Raw genomic sequence first — 15,493 nt, forward strand, 5'->3', positions numbered from 1 at the left:
TATCTTGACCAAAGATAAAAGTCCCGTTCTGTCTTTAGAAAAGGAGGCACATCAAACAGAATAAGACCAGAACAATGTGGCAACATGATGATTAATAAACAAATTAACCCATGACAACATCATAGCATCTATCAACAGCAATTTCAATTGTATAGCTTCAGAAAGAAATCTTTCAAAGACTCCTCCAACCACCAGTCCTCCCAAAGTTTGAACCATAATCCCTTGCCTATATGAAGTTGGACTCTTTGAATGAACCACTACAAATGAGATAAAATATTCTTCTGCATCCCAAACCTGTCAAATACTTATGTTTTGCAATTATCACCCTCCTTCTGTACAAAGAGCACTTGTCATTAGATCTCCATGGCCATTTCACAAAAGGAGCTTTGTTCAGCACCTTCACGAACTTACACCCAAGCAACACACTTTTTTGGTTGATTCACTCATAATGCACTGCACATTTTTTTGGCAACACCTCATCTACAGGGTTTAGATATAAAAAAGGGCGTACCCAATGCACGAGGCTCCCGCCACTGCGGGTCTGGGGAGGGTCATAATGTACGCAGCGTTACCCCGCTTCACGGAGAGGCTGTTTCCTAACTCGACCTGCGACCACTAGGTCGCAATGGAGCAACTAGGGATGTAAATGAATAGTCGAAAATCCATATTCAATCTGTGTTCTTATTTGTTAAGGAGAATCCGTATACAAAAAATCATTATCCTGTAACTATCCGAATCCGTTCGAAAAGTAATAGGATACAAATACATATATATCTCAGTTTCCAACTGATTATTATCCAATTCGTTTGGCTATCCGATAGTAATAAAATATCCAAAATACATATCTGTATCCATTAATCCAATTATAAAGTAATTAAATATTCATTTTATAAATTACATTTTGTAATATTAATAGACTAATAGAGACAGAAAAGGCGCCTCATCGGCAACAGTTTGTTCAATTTAATTTGTTAAATTATTTATCCACTCGTGTCCACCTTTGGATACATAGTGGCCTTTAGAGACGTTCCAAAATGTATCGCGGCGGTGTTCAGTCCCCGGAGGGCGTGAGCTCCTGTTAGGCTCTGTTGATATACATATTGTTTCCTCCCTTTCCTAAAAGGTCGGCCTTTTACAGGAAGCGGTTCCAACATAATTAAATTACATTTTCTAGGATGGGCGCCTAATCGGTACCTCAATCCAATAATTAATAAAAATCAATGACTTGTTGAATAGTCCAAACTCCATATCCTATTGAAATAATAAAGGATAATTGATACAAATATATTTGCAGTTTCTTGAAGTTTCGTAAGTCATATAGATGGGGAAATAAAGGAAGGGATTCAGTGGTCGGGAATGAACAGAGAGCTGAACACGGTGGTGGATCTCATCATCTCTGATCTGATGGTCTCTGTTTTGACCATCGCGGAAGGTCTGACTTGCTGATATCACTGTCGCTGGGAATGCTGCTCTCGCCTACGCTGGAGAAGGCAGATCTGGTCACCGCTGGTTGTCGAACTCACCATTGCTGAGGAAGGCTGATCTCACTGAAGATGCTGGTTTAATTGTAGTAGATCTTTCATAGTTTAGATTCAGAGTCCATTTCCTGATCTTTCAAATCTATTGCTGCAGATCTAGTTACTGATTTCTGGTTCTTGTGCTCGATGTTGACCACACACAAAACCATACCACTTCTGTCTCTCTCTCTTGGATAACAGTGTATTTATTAAAGATAAGGTTTATTAGATAACCTGTCTAGGTTCGTTGTATTTTGTATGACTAGATAAGGCTTGTGAGTCAGCCTTACCTAGCATACCTTATTTGTACTACTGTTTTCACTATAAATAAACAAAGGCCTCTGTCACTCAGACAAGCCAACACATTCTCTCAAATTCTTCTTTCTTCTTCTCTAATTCTTCTGTATTTGACTAGCACTCTCATGTGTCTTTCTCCTCCCCATGTAGAAATACATATCTGCCCCTTGTTTGAGGGAGGAGAGAGATAGACACAGGAAGTGCTGGCGTAGGCCACTCATTGGATTCCCTTGGACAACTCCTTGCTTCATCCAATCATCAACCAACTCATTGGAAAATAACCATCTACATAGAATTCAATGAGTTGGTTGATGATTGGGTGAAGCAAGGAGTTGTCCCATCTAGATTGTGTTGTGGGGAGGCTATTCCACTGTGATGTAACACAGTATGCAGTATGTAATATTGGGCTGTTCTTTGTCTCCTTCTTGTTGTTAGCTTATACCCGATCTTTTATTATCAACAAGTCATTAATTATACACAGACACACACACACACACACAACAACAACAACAACTCAGCCTTATCCCAACTAAATGAGGTCGGCTACATGGATCCTAGCGAAGACAAAATAAAAAGATAAAGGAGAAGAAAAGGAATGCAACAACAACAACAAATCAGTCTTATACACAGTAACCGGGGTCAGCAATGCAGATCCTTTCCCTCCAAACAGCTCTATTCGACATCATACTTGGAGCAAGACCTAAACTATGCATGACTTTCCTCACCACTTCCCTTAGGGTCATTTTAAGCCTGCCCATAGCTCTTTTAGAACCTTCAATCAGAATCGAGTCACTCTTCTAAACTGGAGCATCCGAAGGCCTCTGTTGAACATGGCCATGCCACCTCAGTTGACTTTCTCGTAGCTTATCTTGAACCGGGGCTACTCCCAGGCCAGGTCTAATAATATCATTCCTTATTTTATCCTTCCTAGTTTTTCCACTCATCCATCTCAACATCCTCATCTCCTCTACACTTAACTTATCTATATGACACTTCTTGACAGCCCAACACTCCGCACCATAATATATATTTATTGGAAAAAATATCTCTACTTGGTGATGTTTCTTATGCCCTCTCATAGGGCACCGTGAGATGATGCCTTTGCCCCCTAGGTAGATACCAAGGCGCGCTCACCCATTGGCCCAGACACTTGTGTAGAGACCATGTATATATATATTAGGTCTGATACTTTTTCAAACTTCACAAGACACTTATTCTGCCATGTGGGCAGATGATGTGCTCATTCCGACCATTGAATAGAGGACATGGTCTAGATTAGCCACATGTTAAATTTCAGAGTCTAATTCTATCAAATACCCCCCGCGTATTGGCTTGCATCTCATGTACATCGATTCATATATACCAGTACTCTAGCCATTACTGTGCACTATTCCAACTCTGAGCAATAATAGACGGTTTAGAGAGGAAAAACCATTGAAATGGACGGCTCAGATTTGTGTTGTGAATTCCTAATACATCACAAATGCTTGTGAAGCATATTTGGAAAAAATTCAATGGCAGTGCCTTCTTGTGGATGCGTGGCAGCTACCATTGTCAATAAGCCTTTACACATCTCTAGCTTCCAGGAGACGACATGCATTATTATACGATGTCATTCAACATGCTCAACTTCGTCTTCTAGTTTCAGCTCTTGTTTCATGTAGGAGCACTCTCTTTCCTCTTTCTAGAAAAGGTTAAGAAAAAAAGCCTGATTGAGAGTGTTTAGAGTTTTCTTGATTTTGTTAAACTAAGGGTTTGACTTAGTAGGCTGAGTACACTTGCAAGGTCCTTGTCTAAGGAAAAGGGCTTGCAGAAGAGCCCACTGTCCACCACCTTCACACCCTGCCCCAAATCAAGTACTTCGCAAGTGGGCGGCTAGGGAAAGAAAACAACTATTCTGCATAGTTGTCACGGACTCATGGTGACTAGGTGACCCAAGGCGTTGGAGGGGGCTTGGAGATGGCCCTTCCACTCAGCATCGTCGGATCACTAAGGTCGACTTTCATCCCTGCTCGACGGGTAGGTCTTGCAGTCAAGCTCCCTTCTGCCTTTGCACTCGAGGGCCAATCTCCGTTCGGCCCAAGGAAAACTTTGCATGCCTCCGTTACCTTTTGGGAGGCCTACGCCCCATAGAAACTGTCTACCTGAGACTGTCCCTTGGCCCGTAGGTCCTGACACAAGGTTAGAATTCTAGCTCTTCCAGAGTGGTATCTCACTGATGGCTCGGGCCCCCCTGGAAGGTGGCCTTCTTCGCCCTCCACCTAAGCTGCGCAGGAAAGGCCCAAAGCCAATCCCAGGGAACAGTAAAAAACAAATATAGATCTCTGGTATCATCCTCTATACTGAGATATACCATGAGACCAATAAGTTGATTCGAGATCTCGCTATCAACTTCTTGGCCTAAAAAAAGTAATCTTTCGCGATGCCAATAAAAATACTGTTCCAGGTCATCCGGAGTTTGATACACAAAGTGTAATGCAACTCTGACATCATGAAGACACCTTTTTCTTTGCCCGACAAACTCTGCTTTCTTTGTAGAGTAAGTCGTCTACCTGGCTGTAGCCATCTGCCATCTGCAGTCGGGGCTGTCTTCTCCCGGACACTTTTTGATCTCCCTCCAAGTAATCTCCGATAAAGTCCCCAAAACCGAATAAAGTAGTAGAACAGTAGTTGTGGAAACTGGCAACTATTGGAGGTTTGGACAGAAAATCTACAACCGTGGTTGGCCCTCCTTTTCTAGTACTACATCACCAACTCGAACCATTGCAAGAACTGAAACTCACTTCATATGACACACCTCCTGGAGCTTGGACTGCATCCGTAGATACTGAAGGGGTTTATGATCGGAGTGGCCTATTCGTAAAGCATGTCCTTCCTGAGCAACTTACAAGCTATAAAAACCTTTCCAAGATCTGCCTACATGAAAGGAATGCACCCCTGTACAGCCCAACCTCTAAATGCACCCCTATATGGCCCAACATCTACCACCTCCTTTAACCCATCAATCCTTCATTTCCTCAGCCTCATCCACTTTGGATAGAAGAGACAAATGAGATCAGAAATCAATCCCCTCTGCATCCATAAAAAAAACTACTATAATCAAATAGTCAATACAATTAGGCAATCAACATAATCAGTTGAATCATGAATGGCATTACATGTGTGCAACATGGCCTTTCACTATTTCCCATCAAAGTGGAATTTTCACCTTCATGCTCACTCACTGCATAAATAAAAAGGTTGTTGCCATGGAACATTTGAATTAGTGTATCAAAAATTTTACTGACACATTGCTGGCATATCCATGTATCATTTTCTTGTAGACACTACAACTGATTTTTGAAACCCAACTCATATGAGAAACAAGAAATGGATTACCCCCCTACATTTATAGTTGGATATCCCCAAATTTAGCGGTATGACTCAGGCAACCTGGGCCAGATTTTTCATAAGCTTACCCTGAGATCACTTGACATTTGCTTAAGCCGGTCCAACCCGAACTTAGGCTAGAAATCGTAACACTGGCCCAGCCTAGCCTTGCCCATGAAGCCCATACTAAAGTCTAAACATTAATATTCACGACAAAGGAGATGGTAGTCAATAGGCCTCACTATTGCAACACTGAAAGGGCTTCAACCCTAAACCAGCCCAACCCTACATTGGGCTGGAATTTCTCAACCCTAGCATAGCCCACAGGCTGAAATCCCTGCCCAAGCCCCTCACCCCCACAAGAAAATAAAAGAGAGGGCAAGACTCGGAGAGGCTTAGTGTCCGTTTGATAACACTCCAAGAAACTTATTTCTGTTCTAAGAAACGGAAAAACATCTCAAAAAGTGTTTGATAAACGCGTTTCGTTTATAATGTTTATTGAAACATAAATTAAAATTTATGGGCCATAGAACGAGTTTGACGAAACAAGTATGACTTGTTTTCCTGTTTTTTGAAACAATTTGAAGGAAACTTGTGCCCGATAAAATAAAGGGGGGGGGGTGAATAGTTGTTCCTGATAAAAAGCTCCAGCGCCATCGACTCTCCTCCAACCTCATGCTCCATCACCATCATCGCCATCTCGACTCTCCTCCAACCTCAAGCTCCTGTGCCAATCTCAAGCTCCAACGCCATATCGACTCTCTTCCAACCTCAAGCTACATCGCTCGAACTGCCTACAACTCACCATTGCCATCTAGTGTTAGCTTTACTATTGCTTTCTTCTTCTTCTTTTTACCTAGATTTGGGGTTTTGAAATGAAATCCATAATCTCTCTGCTTCATCTTCGACATAGGGTTTGCAGGTTCTGGAACCGTTTTTGGAACAGGTTTACCAAACGCTTTTGAACACTCCAAAAACTGTTTCTCAGCAGTGAAATGAAAAAAGCAGTTTCTACTGTTTCTCAGTCACAGAAACAGCAGAAATGCTATCAAATGGTGCCTTAGGTTTTCTGGGTCCATGTTGTACCCTATTCATACTAATATTAGACCACATTGTTAGGCAAATAATAATAATAATAACACAAAAACAAAGCTCACACGTGATCCGCGAAGAATATTTATAGGCATATTAAGGCCCCAACGACCCCCACAAGATCGGACAGAAGACAACAGAAAATATGCTTCCCTAGACATGTCACGCTCCATCTTTGAGTTGGTGCAGTTATCACAACTTCCTACAAAATAAATGATCACCATATTAACATAAATTAGGTGACAATATTAACAGCCAATACAAAAATATGGAAAAGCAGTTTTTGGTAATAGGAAAACATACAGTGAAAAATCATATCCCTACTAAAACATACAAAACATTGTACAATAAGAACTTCCTTGAACAGCACATATGTAAGGGTGAGGTAAATGCCAGACAAAATGTCTAATATCTGATTTTTTTTTCTTCAGACATGTAATATATGATGCAACATTCAATCAGTCTAGTATCACTCGAGAAGTAAACTGATACAGAAACACATCATCAATCGGATAACAGGATTTAGCTTGATGTTTCTCCTAGGACAAAGGTTCAAGAATTTCCATTTTCTTTCTTTCTTTTTCACTGGAAAGAGCCTCAACCCCTAACCTTAAATCACTACATAATAAAAATATGCTTTTGCAACATTAAGGATCCCCATCATTGGAGTAAAACCTCAAAAGATTGATGGTGAATTCGCAATGGCTGAAATTTAAAATTTACTTCTTAAAAAAAACAAGGAGGGGGGGGGGGGGGGAGGAGGGACAACGATAGGTCAAATTCACCAACACAGAAACAATGAATGGGAACTGCACGAAGTGTAAATAGAATAAGTTGGATTTCTAAGACTGACATACGGAGAACTTCGAAAGAACTGCCTGCAGAGCACATAAAAATGTGAATGCCAATAGCTGTATTTAAAAATTGACCAGCATGAGGCCTTGCATCCATTCAGATGGGAGGGATATACACCGAAACAGTGATATGGAAATAGAACTAGATGGAGGTGGAGGGAAGGATTAACTCCTCAAATGCTAAGGTCATATAATATATTTACATCTGAGGAAGACAAACTAATTGCCAAGGAGTTGAAGGGTTCACATGAGGTTTAAAGTATCGGTATTGGGTATCGTATCGGTCGGGTGATTTTAAGAGACGTATCGTATTGTATCGTTTCGGAGATACGTATCGAACAATACAAATACGCATAGAAATGGTCAAGATACACATGAAAATACACTTTTGGAACAAAAAACAATATAAATAAGCAATATATAATAAGTGTCATGCATAAAACCTAAAATGGTGAACAATGTATAACCAAACAAGTGCATTAAATTGAAATTGTTATAAAAGATGAAGTTTCTCACATGTTGTAATCGTCTATAGCCCTAAAGAGTATTGGATGATGCAAAGGATGATGTTGTAGCACTCCTTGATTCTTTTTTTAGTTTAAAAGTGTGAAAAACCAAGATTAAATGCAAGATTTTAGACTCTTGGTTGAGAGTTTTCCTTCATTTTTTCGTTAGATTTGGAATTGTATAGAGTCTGTGAGTGAAAATGGCTTTTTTATGGAATGTATCGATGGTATCGACACGTATCGGTATGTATCGGTATGTATCGAGCCGTATCGGCCGATACGTATCGATACATATTGATACATATTAAACCACCCACTGAACCCTTTACTGGACGTATCGATGGTATCGATACGTATCGTATCGTTTCGTATCGGCCCGTATTGGTTGATACATTTCGATACACTTCGAGACAGTTCATTTAAAATAAAAAAAAAGGCGTATTGGTATGTATTGTATCGGTATCGGTCTGTATCGTATCGTATCGGTCGATACTTTAAACCATGCACATAACCCTTTACTGTTGGTGAGTGAACAATAGGTCTACTGCCTTTATGTTTAGTATGAAAGGCTAAAGTATTTGTATCCAACAATTGGGACGAGATCACTAAGTAAGATATCAAAGTAATTTGGCTTGGCATTTGACTGGGTTTTGGAGATCCATGTCTATGGTAGTCCAGCCTGTGAGGTTTCTCTTAAAATGGAGGCAATGTTACCATAGTAGTTACAACGGCTAGGCGAATCAGGGCGGTCGAGGGGGTTAAAAAACAAGGCGACACCAACAAGGCGTCGCCTAGGCGACCAAAGCGACACCTGAAATCAAGGCGAGAGCAAGGATTGCTACGTCAATTGAACTTGCAAGGATCAGTGCTTGAGTTAGGCTTGTAACCAAACATACCCACCCTCCCCTTGGCTATTTTCTACAAACCAGAAGACTTTAGAATCCACAACAAGAGTAGTTCATGTACCATTACCACAATTTTAGCAGTAATCAAATAATCACTCAATATCCAAAGAGCATTCTCTTCAATACAAAGCTTCCAAAACCATTTTCCAAGGAGCACACTTTAATCTTCCGATAACTGTCCAGGTTGACAGCTCATCACTGCAATCCTATGTTTGACCTCATTCGTAAGAAGTTTCAGCTTTGGAAAGGAAAGCTTCTCGCTTATGTTGGTTGCTTAAAATTTGATCAGGTCAGTCCTTCAGTCCTCTTACATCTATTGATCTGAGATTTTTGGGTTGCCGCAGTCCACTACATAGTTGGCAAGGCGGCAGGGCGATCCAAGGCGGTGGAGGGGTGCCTAAGTGCTTAGGTGACAAGGCGCCCGCCTAGGCGTTGCCTAGGCGACCAAGGCATCTAAGTGTTATTTTTTATTTCCCCTCTTTTCTAACATTATTTAGTATGCTACAATATATACCTGATACCATAAAAATCAACATCAAGCCACATCAAGTTATCAAAAATCAACATTAAGCTACATCAAGTCATCACAAATCAACATTAAGTAACATCAAATCATCACAAAACAATATTAAGCCACATCAAGTCATCATAATCTAGGTCTTGTGCCAAGTAAGACTTCAGAGAGAGACTATTGGAGGGCAAGGATCCATGTAGCAGACTCCATTTAGCTAAGATTCCCCTGAGTTGATGGGTTGTGCATTGTTCCTCTTACTTTTATCTTTCTTTTTTCTTTGCATTTGCCACCTTTCATTTGTTAGTGTCCATTATCCATTTTTTTAATCCATGTAGCCGACCTCAATAAGTTGGGATAAAGCTGAGTTTGTTGTTATTGTTGTATCAAGTCATCAAAAATCAACATAGAACTAGAAGACAGCAGAACTAAAGAAGCAAGTTATTGGAAGTTTAAAACAATCAAAACATACATTTGGTTTATACTGTTCTTGGAATTGGTCATTGTCCTGGTATACCTAGTCTCACATTTGGTTATATTGTTCTTAGAATATATTGATCTTATTTACAAATAATTAAACTACTCTCTGCGACTCAGTTGGCAAGCTGGCTTTTTGTGCGGTTATCAATCATATTTGGATGGAGCGTAATATCAGGAAATGGACTTCCAACTCCAGGACTTTGGCCCAGATTTGTGATTCCATTTATTTTGAAATTAAAGCCAAGCTCTCATTGGCTGCTCCATCTATTTGTAATGACACCCCAAGGAACAGGATTATTGTTGCTTCTTGGGGTATCCCAGCTATCTCTCTTCGATCCTCTGCCTCCCCTGTTTGAGGCTCTGGTGTTTTTGTGTTTTGGATTCTGTTTTCTCCCCCTCTTTCCGGGGTTGTTGGTTTTTCTTCTCTTTGGTAATGAGTTATTCTATTCACCCAAAAAACTTAAACTACTCTCGATTTAGAGAAATGTTTTTGTTTTCTGAGAAGTTTGACTGGTCAAATGATTTTATTTTTACATGAGACTTTTTGTATTAGGTAGCACACCAAACCAGCTTTCCAGCAAATCCAAGATTGCTTGAACCTGATTTATATTGAAGGAGTTATATTTCGGTCAAACATAATTTGATGTGGGCGAATGCTGGCAAAATCGCTCTGAATGGAAATATTTTTTTATATATCAAAACAAATGAATATTTTACCGCACTTTTGGTTTTTAGCAATGTTTTATCATATTAAGATTTATGGAATTTTTAAATTTGAGAAAAACTCCATCATTAGAAAGTTGAAAATTTCACTTACCACCTAAAATCCAGTTTTTGTTCTTGAACTGGGGGGGTTGACTTTTTATCCTTTCGGAAATTTATTTTTTAACTATTTTTATTGGATTCAAATAGGGGGTATTTGCTTATTTATGAATCATATTTTAAGTAAATGTTCATTTACTTCAGTGATATTTGGCATAAATAAGGGTCTAAGGGCTTAAGGCGTTCAATACCACTAAGGCGGCAATCGCCTAGGCCCCCAAAATTCCGCTTAGGATGCCTAGGCAACGCCTTGGCAACTATGGTCCACCATCAAGGAGTCAAGGTTCGAAAACTCGGGTCTCGGTGGCATCTCGGCCAGGCCAGAAACCGAGTCGAGCCGAGAACTCGGCGAGTTGCTGCATTTTTTTTTTTTTGGACTCGGACCCCCAACTCGGTGGGTTGTACACATATTTTGGGTTTGAAACTTGGTATCCAGCCTATTTCAGGCCATTTAAACACAATGGCATGCCCAGATTTGCCAAAAAACAAGTCCAAATATAAGTTTTACTTTAGACCATAGGTTGGTAGGCGACGAGTCGTACTAAAACAACCTAGTCTACATATAATTTAGTAAAACATAGCAAATTAGCAATCAAAACATTCTAATTAGTACACATCAATCAAAACATTCAAACAAAATGTACATTACATCAATGTTCACTTAATTTATTACATAAAATGAGATTGAACAAGAAATTCATCCCTATATCGATCCACATAGAATTCCCATGTCATGGAATTGCTATAGTGTTGCAGATAGTGTGACACAGCTTCCATATAAGTCTTCTGATCAACATATACCAATCTCCCTATCTTAGAGTACATGGGAGGCTGTTGGTATGAGGTGTAAGATCCACTGCTACTGTCATATTGAGTTCGAGGCATGTATGGCTGGTTTGGGACTAGGAATGTGCACCCAACACATGACCCAGAGCTTTGACTGTCATACTTAGCTGCTAACTGCCCATACTGACCATAGGCACTATAATTAGAACCGGTGCTCTGCTGGACATAGTCATAGCCATGATGATGCTGAGATGATTGTCATGACTGATGCTCACTAGTAGTACCTATACTCATGCTTCCAAAACTTGTAAGCATGGTGTTCATACTGCTGTTGTCCTCCTCCTGAGCATATGACTGATGTGAGTATTTACGACCCTTCTTTCTGTTGTATGTTTTAGGGTGGCCACCATGATCTTGATCTTGAGTGGCATGCGTAAACTGAGACTCACTGGTGAAACGCACAGGGTCCCCCTGCGTTCCAACTTCTTGCTCGTACTGCTCGCGCATCCCCTTATAACGATCATCATAATAACCGCCACTCTGCATGCCACTAGCAGCAGCAGCCTCACCACCACCACCACCAGCATCACCATCACCATCACTAGCATCACCATCACCATCACCATCACCATCACTAGCATCACCAATGCCATCACCACCACCATCATCATCATCAGCAGGACTTCCTACAACAGGCTCAAAAGGTTTCGGTGACTCTGCATATTCACGCCCCTCTTATGTCGACATATATTCATCAACATCAGTGCCGGTTACAGACGCAATGGTGGGGTCGGGCCTACCCCCAGGCTGATCCATATCAGGTGTACCACGATCCCTTACCCACTGGAATAGGGGATCCTCGTCATCAGAGTCCTCTTAAAAAATGTTGGACAGTTCAATGGGTTCTTTATCATTGGCCTCAATTCCTTCACGTATGTGCCTCATCCTTAATCTCATATTGTAGTGCACATACACAAGCTGCTCCAGTCGTTCGCTACCCAACCTGTTCCGCCTCTTTGAATGTATCAATGAGAATGTACTCCAATTGCACTCACATCCAGAGGATGAACAAGTTTGTGAGAGCACTCTCACTGCTACCTTCCTCAGGTTGGGTGAACTTGTACCATAAAGCACCCACCAGTCGGCTGCATTACAAATATAGAATAGTAAGAATATGTACATTCTAAAGAGATAAAATTATAATTCATAAATGTAATATCATGCCACCTACCAGGGTCCGACTTTTGTCTACCCTCCGCTGACTAGTCGACGAAACTTTGAAGCCTCTCTGAAGTATTTGATCTATTTTCAATTTGAGGCATTAGTATTTCCTATTTAGTAATTACATTCATAAACTAACTACCAAAGTACCAAAGTCCCATACTCACCTCATCATTGCAAGCAGCTTGTGTCTTTGGATGGGGCTCCAACTTCTGAGTAATGACTTAAAGCGCCTCTAACAATTATATGTCTAGCCCTAGATCATGGGAGTAGTGATACTTTGGATTCAAATAGTATGCTGGTAAAGTAAACACCACAAATATGATTTGTTAGTGACTTCATGGCTTTAATGCCTTTAGGGTTCTGAATATGTAAATGTAAAAAAGTTATAACTTTTAAAGTATAAAGTATGTTGAACTCATCAGCTTTATGCAATGGATGATTCAAGTGCTTCTCCCACTGCTCATGAATGATGTTAGTGTAGGACTTTGCACTTCGAGGTATAGTAGCTCTAACCATTTCCTTCATTTTTTGGATGGCAGCATAAATGTGGCCCAAAGTAGGCTTCTTCTCTGTATCAACCATCCTCAGTACTGCCACCACTGGCTCTAATATGCCAACCAATTTCCCCAAGTCCTTCCAAAATCCATCATTTGCAATGGTTTGTTGTGTTGCCTGTGCTTCTTCTGACTTAGAACCTTGCCAACCAAACCATTCATGACTTGCAAACATACACCTTAGACCTATCGCCTTACTCTGAAAGCTCTTCAATGCAATGTAATTGGTGGCAAATCGAGTGACACCAGGCCTCAATAAATCTCCATTGCATTTCTCCCTCATCAAGGCTAAAGCATAAGAATGGTTGTACACAAAAGTTGTCACTTGTCTTGCCCTATTTACCACACCCGCCACCAAAATCTTTTTCCCCATGTCCTTCAGCATTAAATCAATAGAATGGGCTGCACATAGGGTCCAAAAGAGCCGGATCCTCTTACTCTTCTTATTCATCAACTTCTTTTCAGCCTTTTTATAGTTGGAACCATTATCCATCACAATTTGGATAACGTTCTTTGGTCCTACATCCTCCACCACTTGCTTCAACTCCTTATACAAGTATGATGCATCATTTATATGCTTTGATGCATCGATAGACTTCAAGAATATAGTCTTTCCATTGCAACTCACCATGAAATTTATGATGGACAGCCTAGTAGGTCCAATCCAACCATCAGCCATAAGAGTAACCCCATATGTCTCCCACATTGGCTTCAAACCATCAATGTATTCTTTTAGCTCCTCTACCTCCTGAGGCAAATATACATTGTATAATTCAAATGGTGAAGGTCCCTTCCATCCTGCACCAGCCCTCCCTGCGGCATCAAGGAATGCATTATAGTATGTTCCTTGTGCTACATTGGCTGGAATGCCATGGTAAAGCATGAACTTGCTGAAGGCTATTCATGCTTCCTCTTGTTTACTACCAAATACTTGTGGGATGGTTAGCTGGTAGGCATCTTGTTGCCTAAAAGTTGTGGGATCCTGCTCAAAAATGGGATCTGGACCTTATACTCGTGGTCGGGTTTGGGGTCGTGGTATATTTCTTGTCCCAGTGCTTCTCCTCCTCTCATCTTCTTGCATTGGTGCAGTTGAGCCAGATCCACCAGCTCCTCTTGCTTGCTCATATGCTCTTATATTATCAAAATGAAAACTTTGTCCACTCTCAGCCAAAGTCTACTGGTAAATTCTCCATTCAGCCTCTGATTGAAACTCACCAGGTGGAGGCCCAATGTCAGTATCATCTCCGCCACAAACCCCTACACCAGCCCTCTCTAGTATTGCCTCATTAAACTCTTGTTGCATTCTTTCCCCCTCAGATTTTTTTAATCTTCCTCTTTTCAAATGTTGTGCCATTGCCACTTTCACTTGGATAAGAACATTTGGGCATGAGGAAACATCCTTGCCTGTACCAGACAAGTGTTGCTTTAACCTGGTGGCTCCTCCAGATAGCAACTTCCCACAATAATTGCATTTGGACTTCTTTTTATCTACGGATATGGGGACTCCATGTTGCCATGCTATATCAGACATTGTATACAAAATAACTTATGTTTTACACTGTTACATAAAAAAACATGTATTAATAACCATGGATCACTTAAAGTAAGGTATTCAAGACTTAAAGTATGCTATTCATAACTCTTAAACGTAATGTTAAGCTACTAGAACTATGAAATAACTATCTCTTATTTATCCCCTAACCCTAGTATTTATTTGTTAAGTAAAAATAATATTTTGAATTTTTTATAAAACTATTTATACCTTAAAGTATAAGAAAAATATAATGTAATGATGAATTTGACACCATTTGAAGTTGAATATTATGTACATATGTTGTACATAATTTTCCATAAGCAATAAGTATTTTTCCTTAATATTATATACATTTTTTTAATTTTTATAATATATTTATTAAATCTGAAAAATAAAATACTTTTTTTAATGGGTGAAAATAAAAAATTAATCCACGGGGCTGTAGAGCATCCCAAGTAGTTTAACATATATCAAAATCATTTTCAAACAATCACTATTCATCCTATTTTTTTCATTTTCTTTTTTCAAATAAATCATTTATTTTTCCAGAAATTATAATAAATAATTTATTAACTGAAAAAAAAAATCCGACTCCATCAAGTGATAGATCGGGCAAAGATGTTCAACATATATTAAAACCACATGAATCTAACAAGGATTACAAAAAAAAATTTTGGAAAAAATAGATTTGGGGAAGAAATAGAAAATACCTTTGAAATCTTGCAAATAGATGATGATGCTCCAAACTGGCACTTGAATCTTCACTTTGGCACTTCAATCTAACTCCAAACAATGCATTCCAGCCAAGAATCAAAAGAAAGAAGAAGAAATTTGAAGGAGAGGTGTTTTTCCCCTTGGTTTAGAGCCTATCGAGTTCTGTACCTGCTCTCTCTTACTTTGGAAATGGGTTTTTGGGTGAAAAATGGGCTGAATACAAGTAAATAGCACTTTTGGGCCCAACCGAGGCGAGATCTCGGCGAGATATTGCTTTTTTTGTATTGAAAATAATGAGTTTTTTAGCCTCGAAATATCACCAAGATCT

At 39.8% G+C, this 15,493-nt stretch overlaps 1 protein-coding gene across 1 annotated transcript in view; it reads right to left on the reverse strand.

Annotated features, from left to right (window-relative positions):
* LOC122649834 (ATP-dependent DNA helicase RecQ-like) overlaps window positions 1-15,493 on the reverse strand; it is a 65,555-nt gene that overhangs the window by 19,602 nt on the left and 30,460 nt on the right. The window contains exon 11 of the mRNA XM_043843080.1: window positions 6,341-6,477. Within this exon, the coding sequence (XP_043699015.1) occupies window positions 6,341-6,477 (137 nt within the window). The remainder of the gene's footprint in view (window positions 1-6,340; window positions 6,478-15,493) is intronic.

Source organism: Telopea speciosissima, chromosome 2, assembly GCF_018873765.1.
Source record: "Telopea speciosissima isolate NSW1024214 ecotype Mountain lineage chromosome 2, Tspe_v1, whole genome shotgun sequence".
Taxonomy (NCBI): domain Eukaryota; kingdom Viridiplantae; phylum Streptophyta; class Magnoliopsida; order Proteales; family Proteaceae; genus Telopea; species Telopea speciosissima.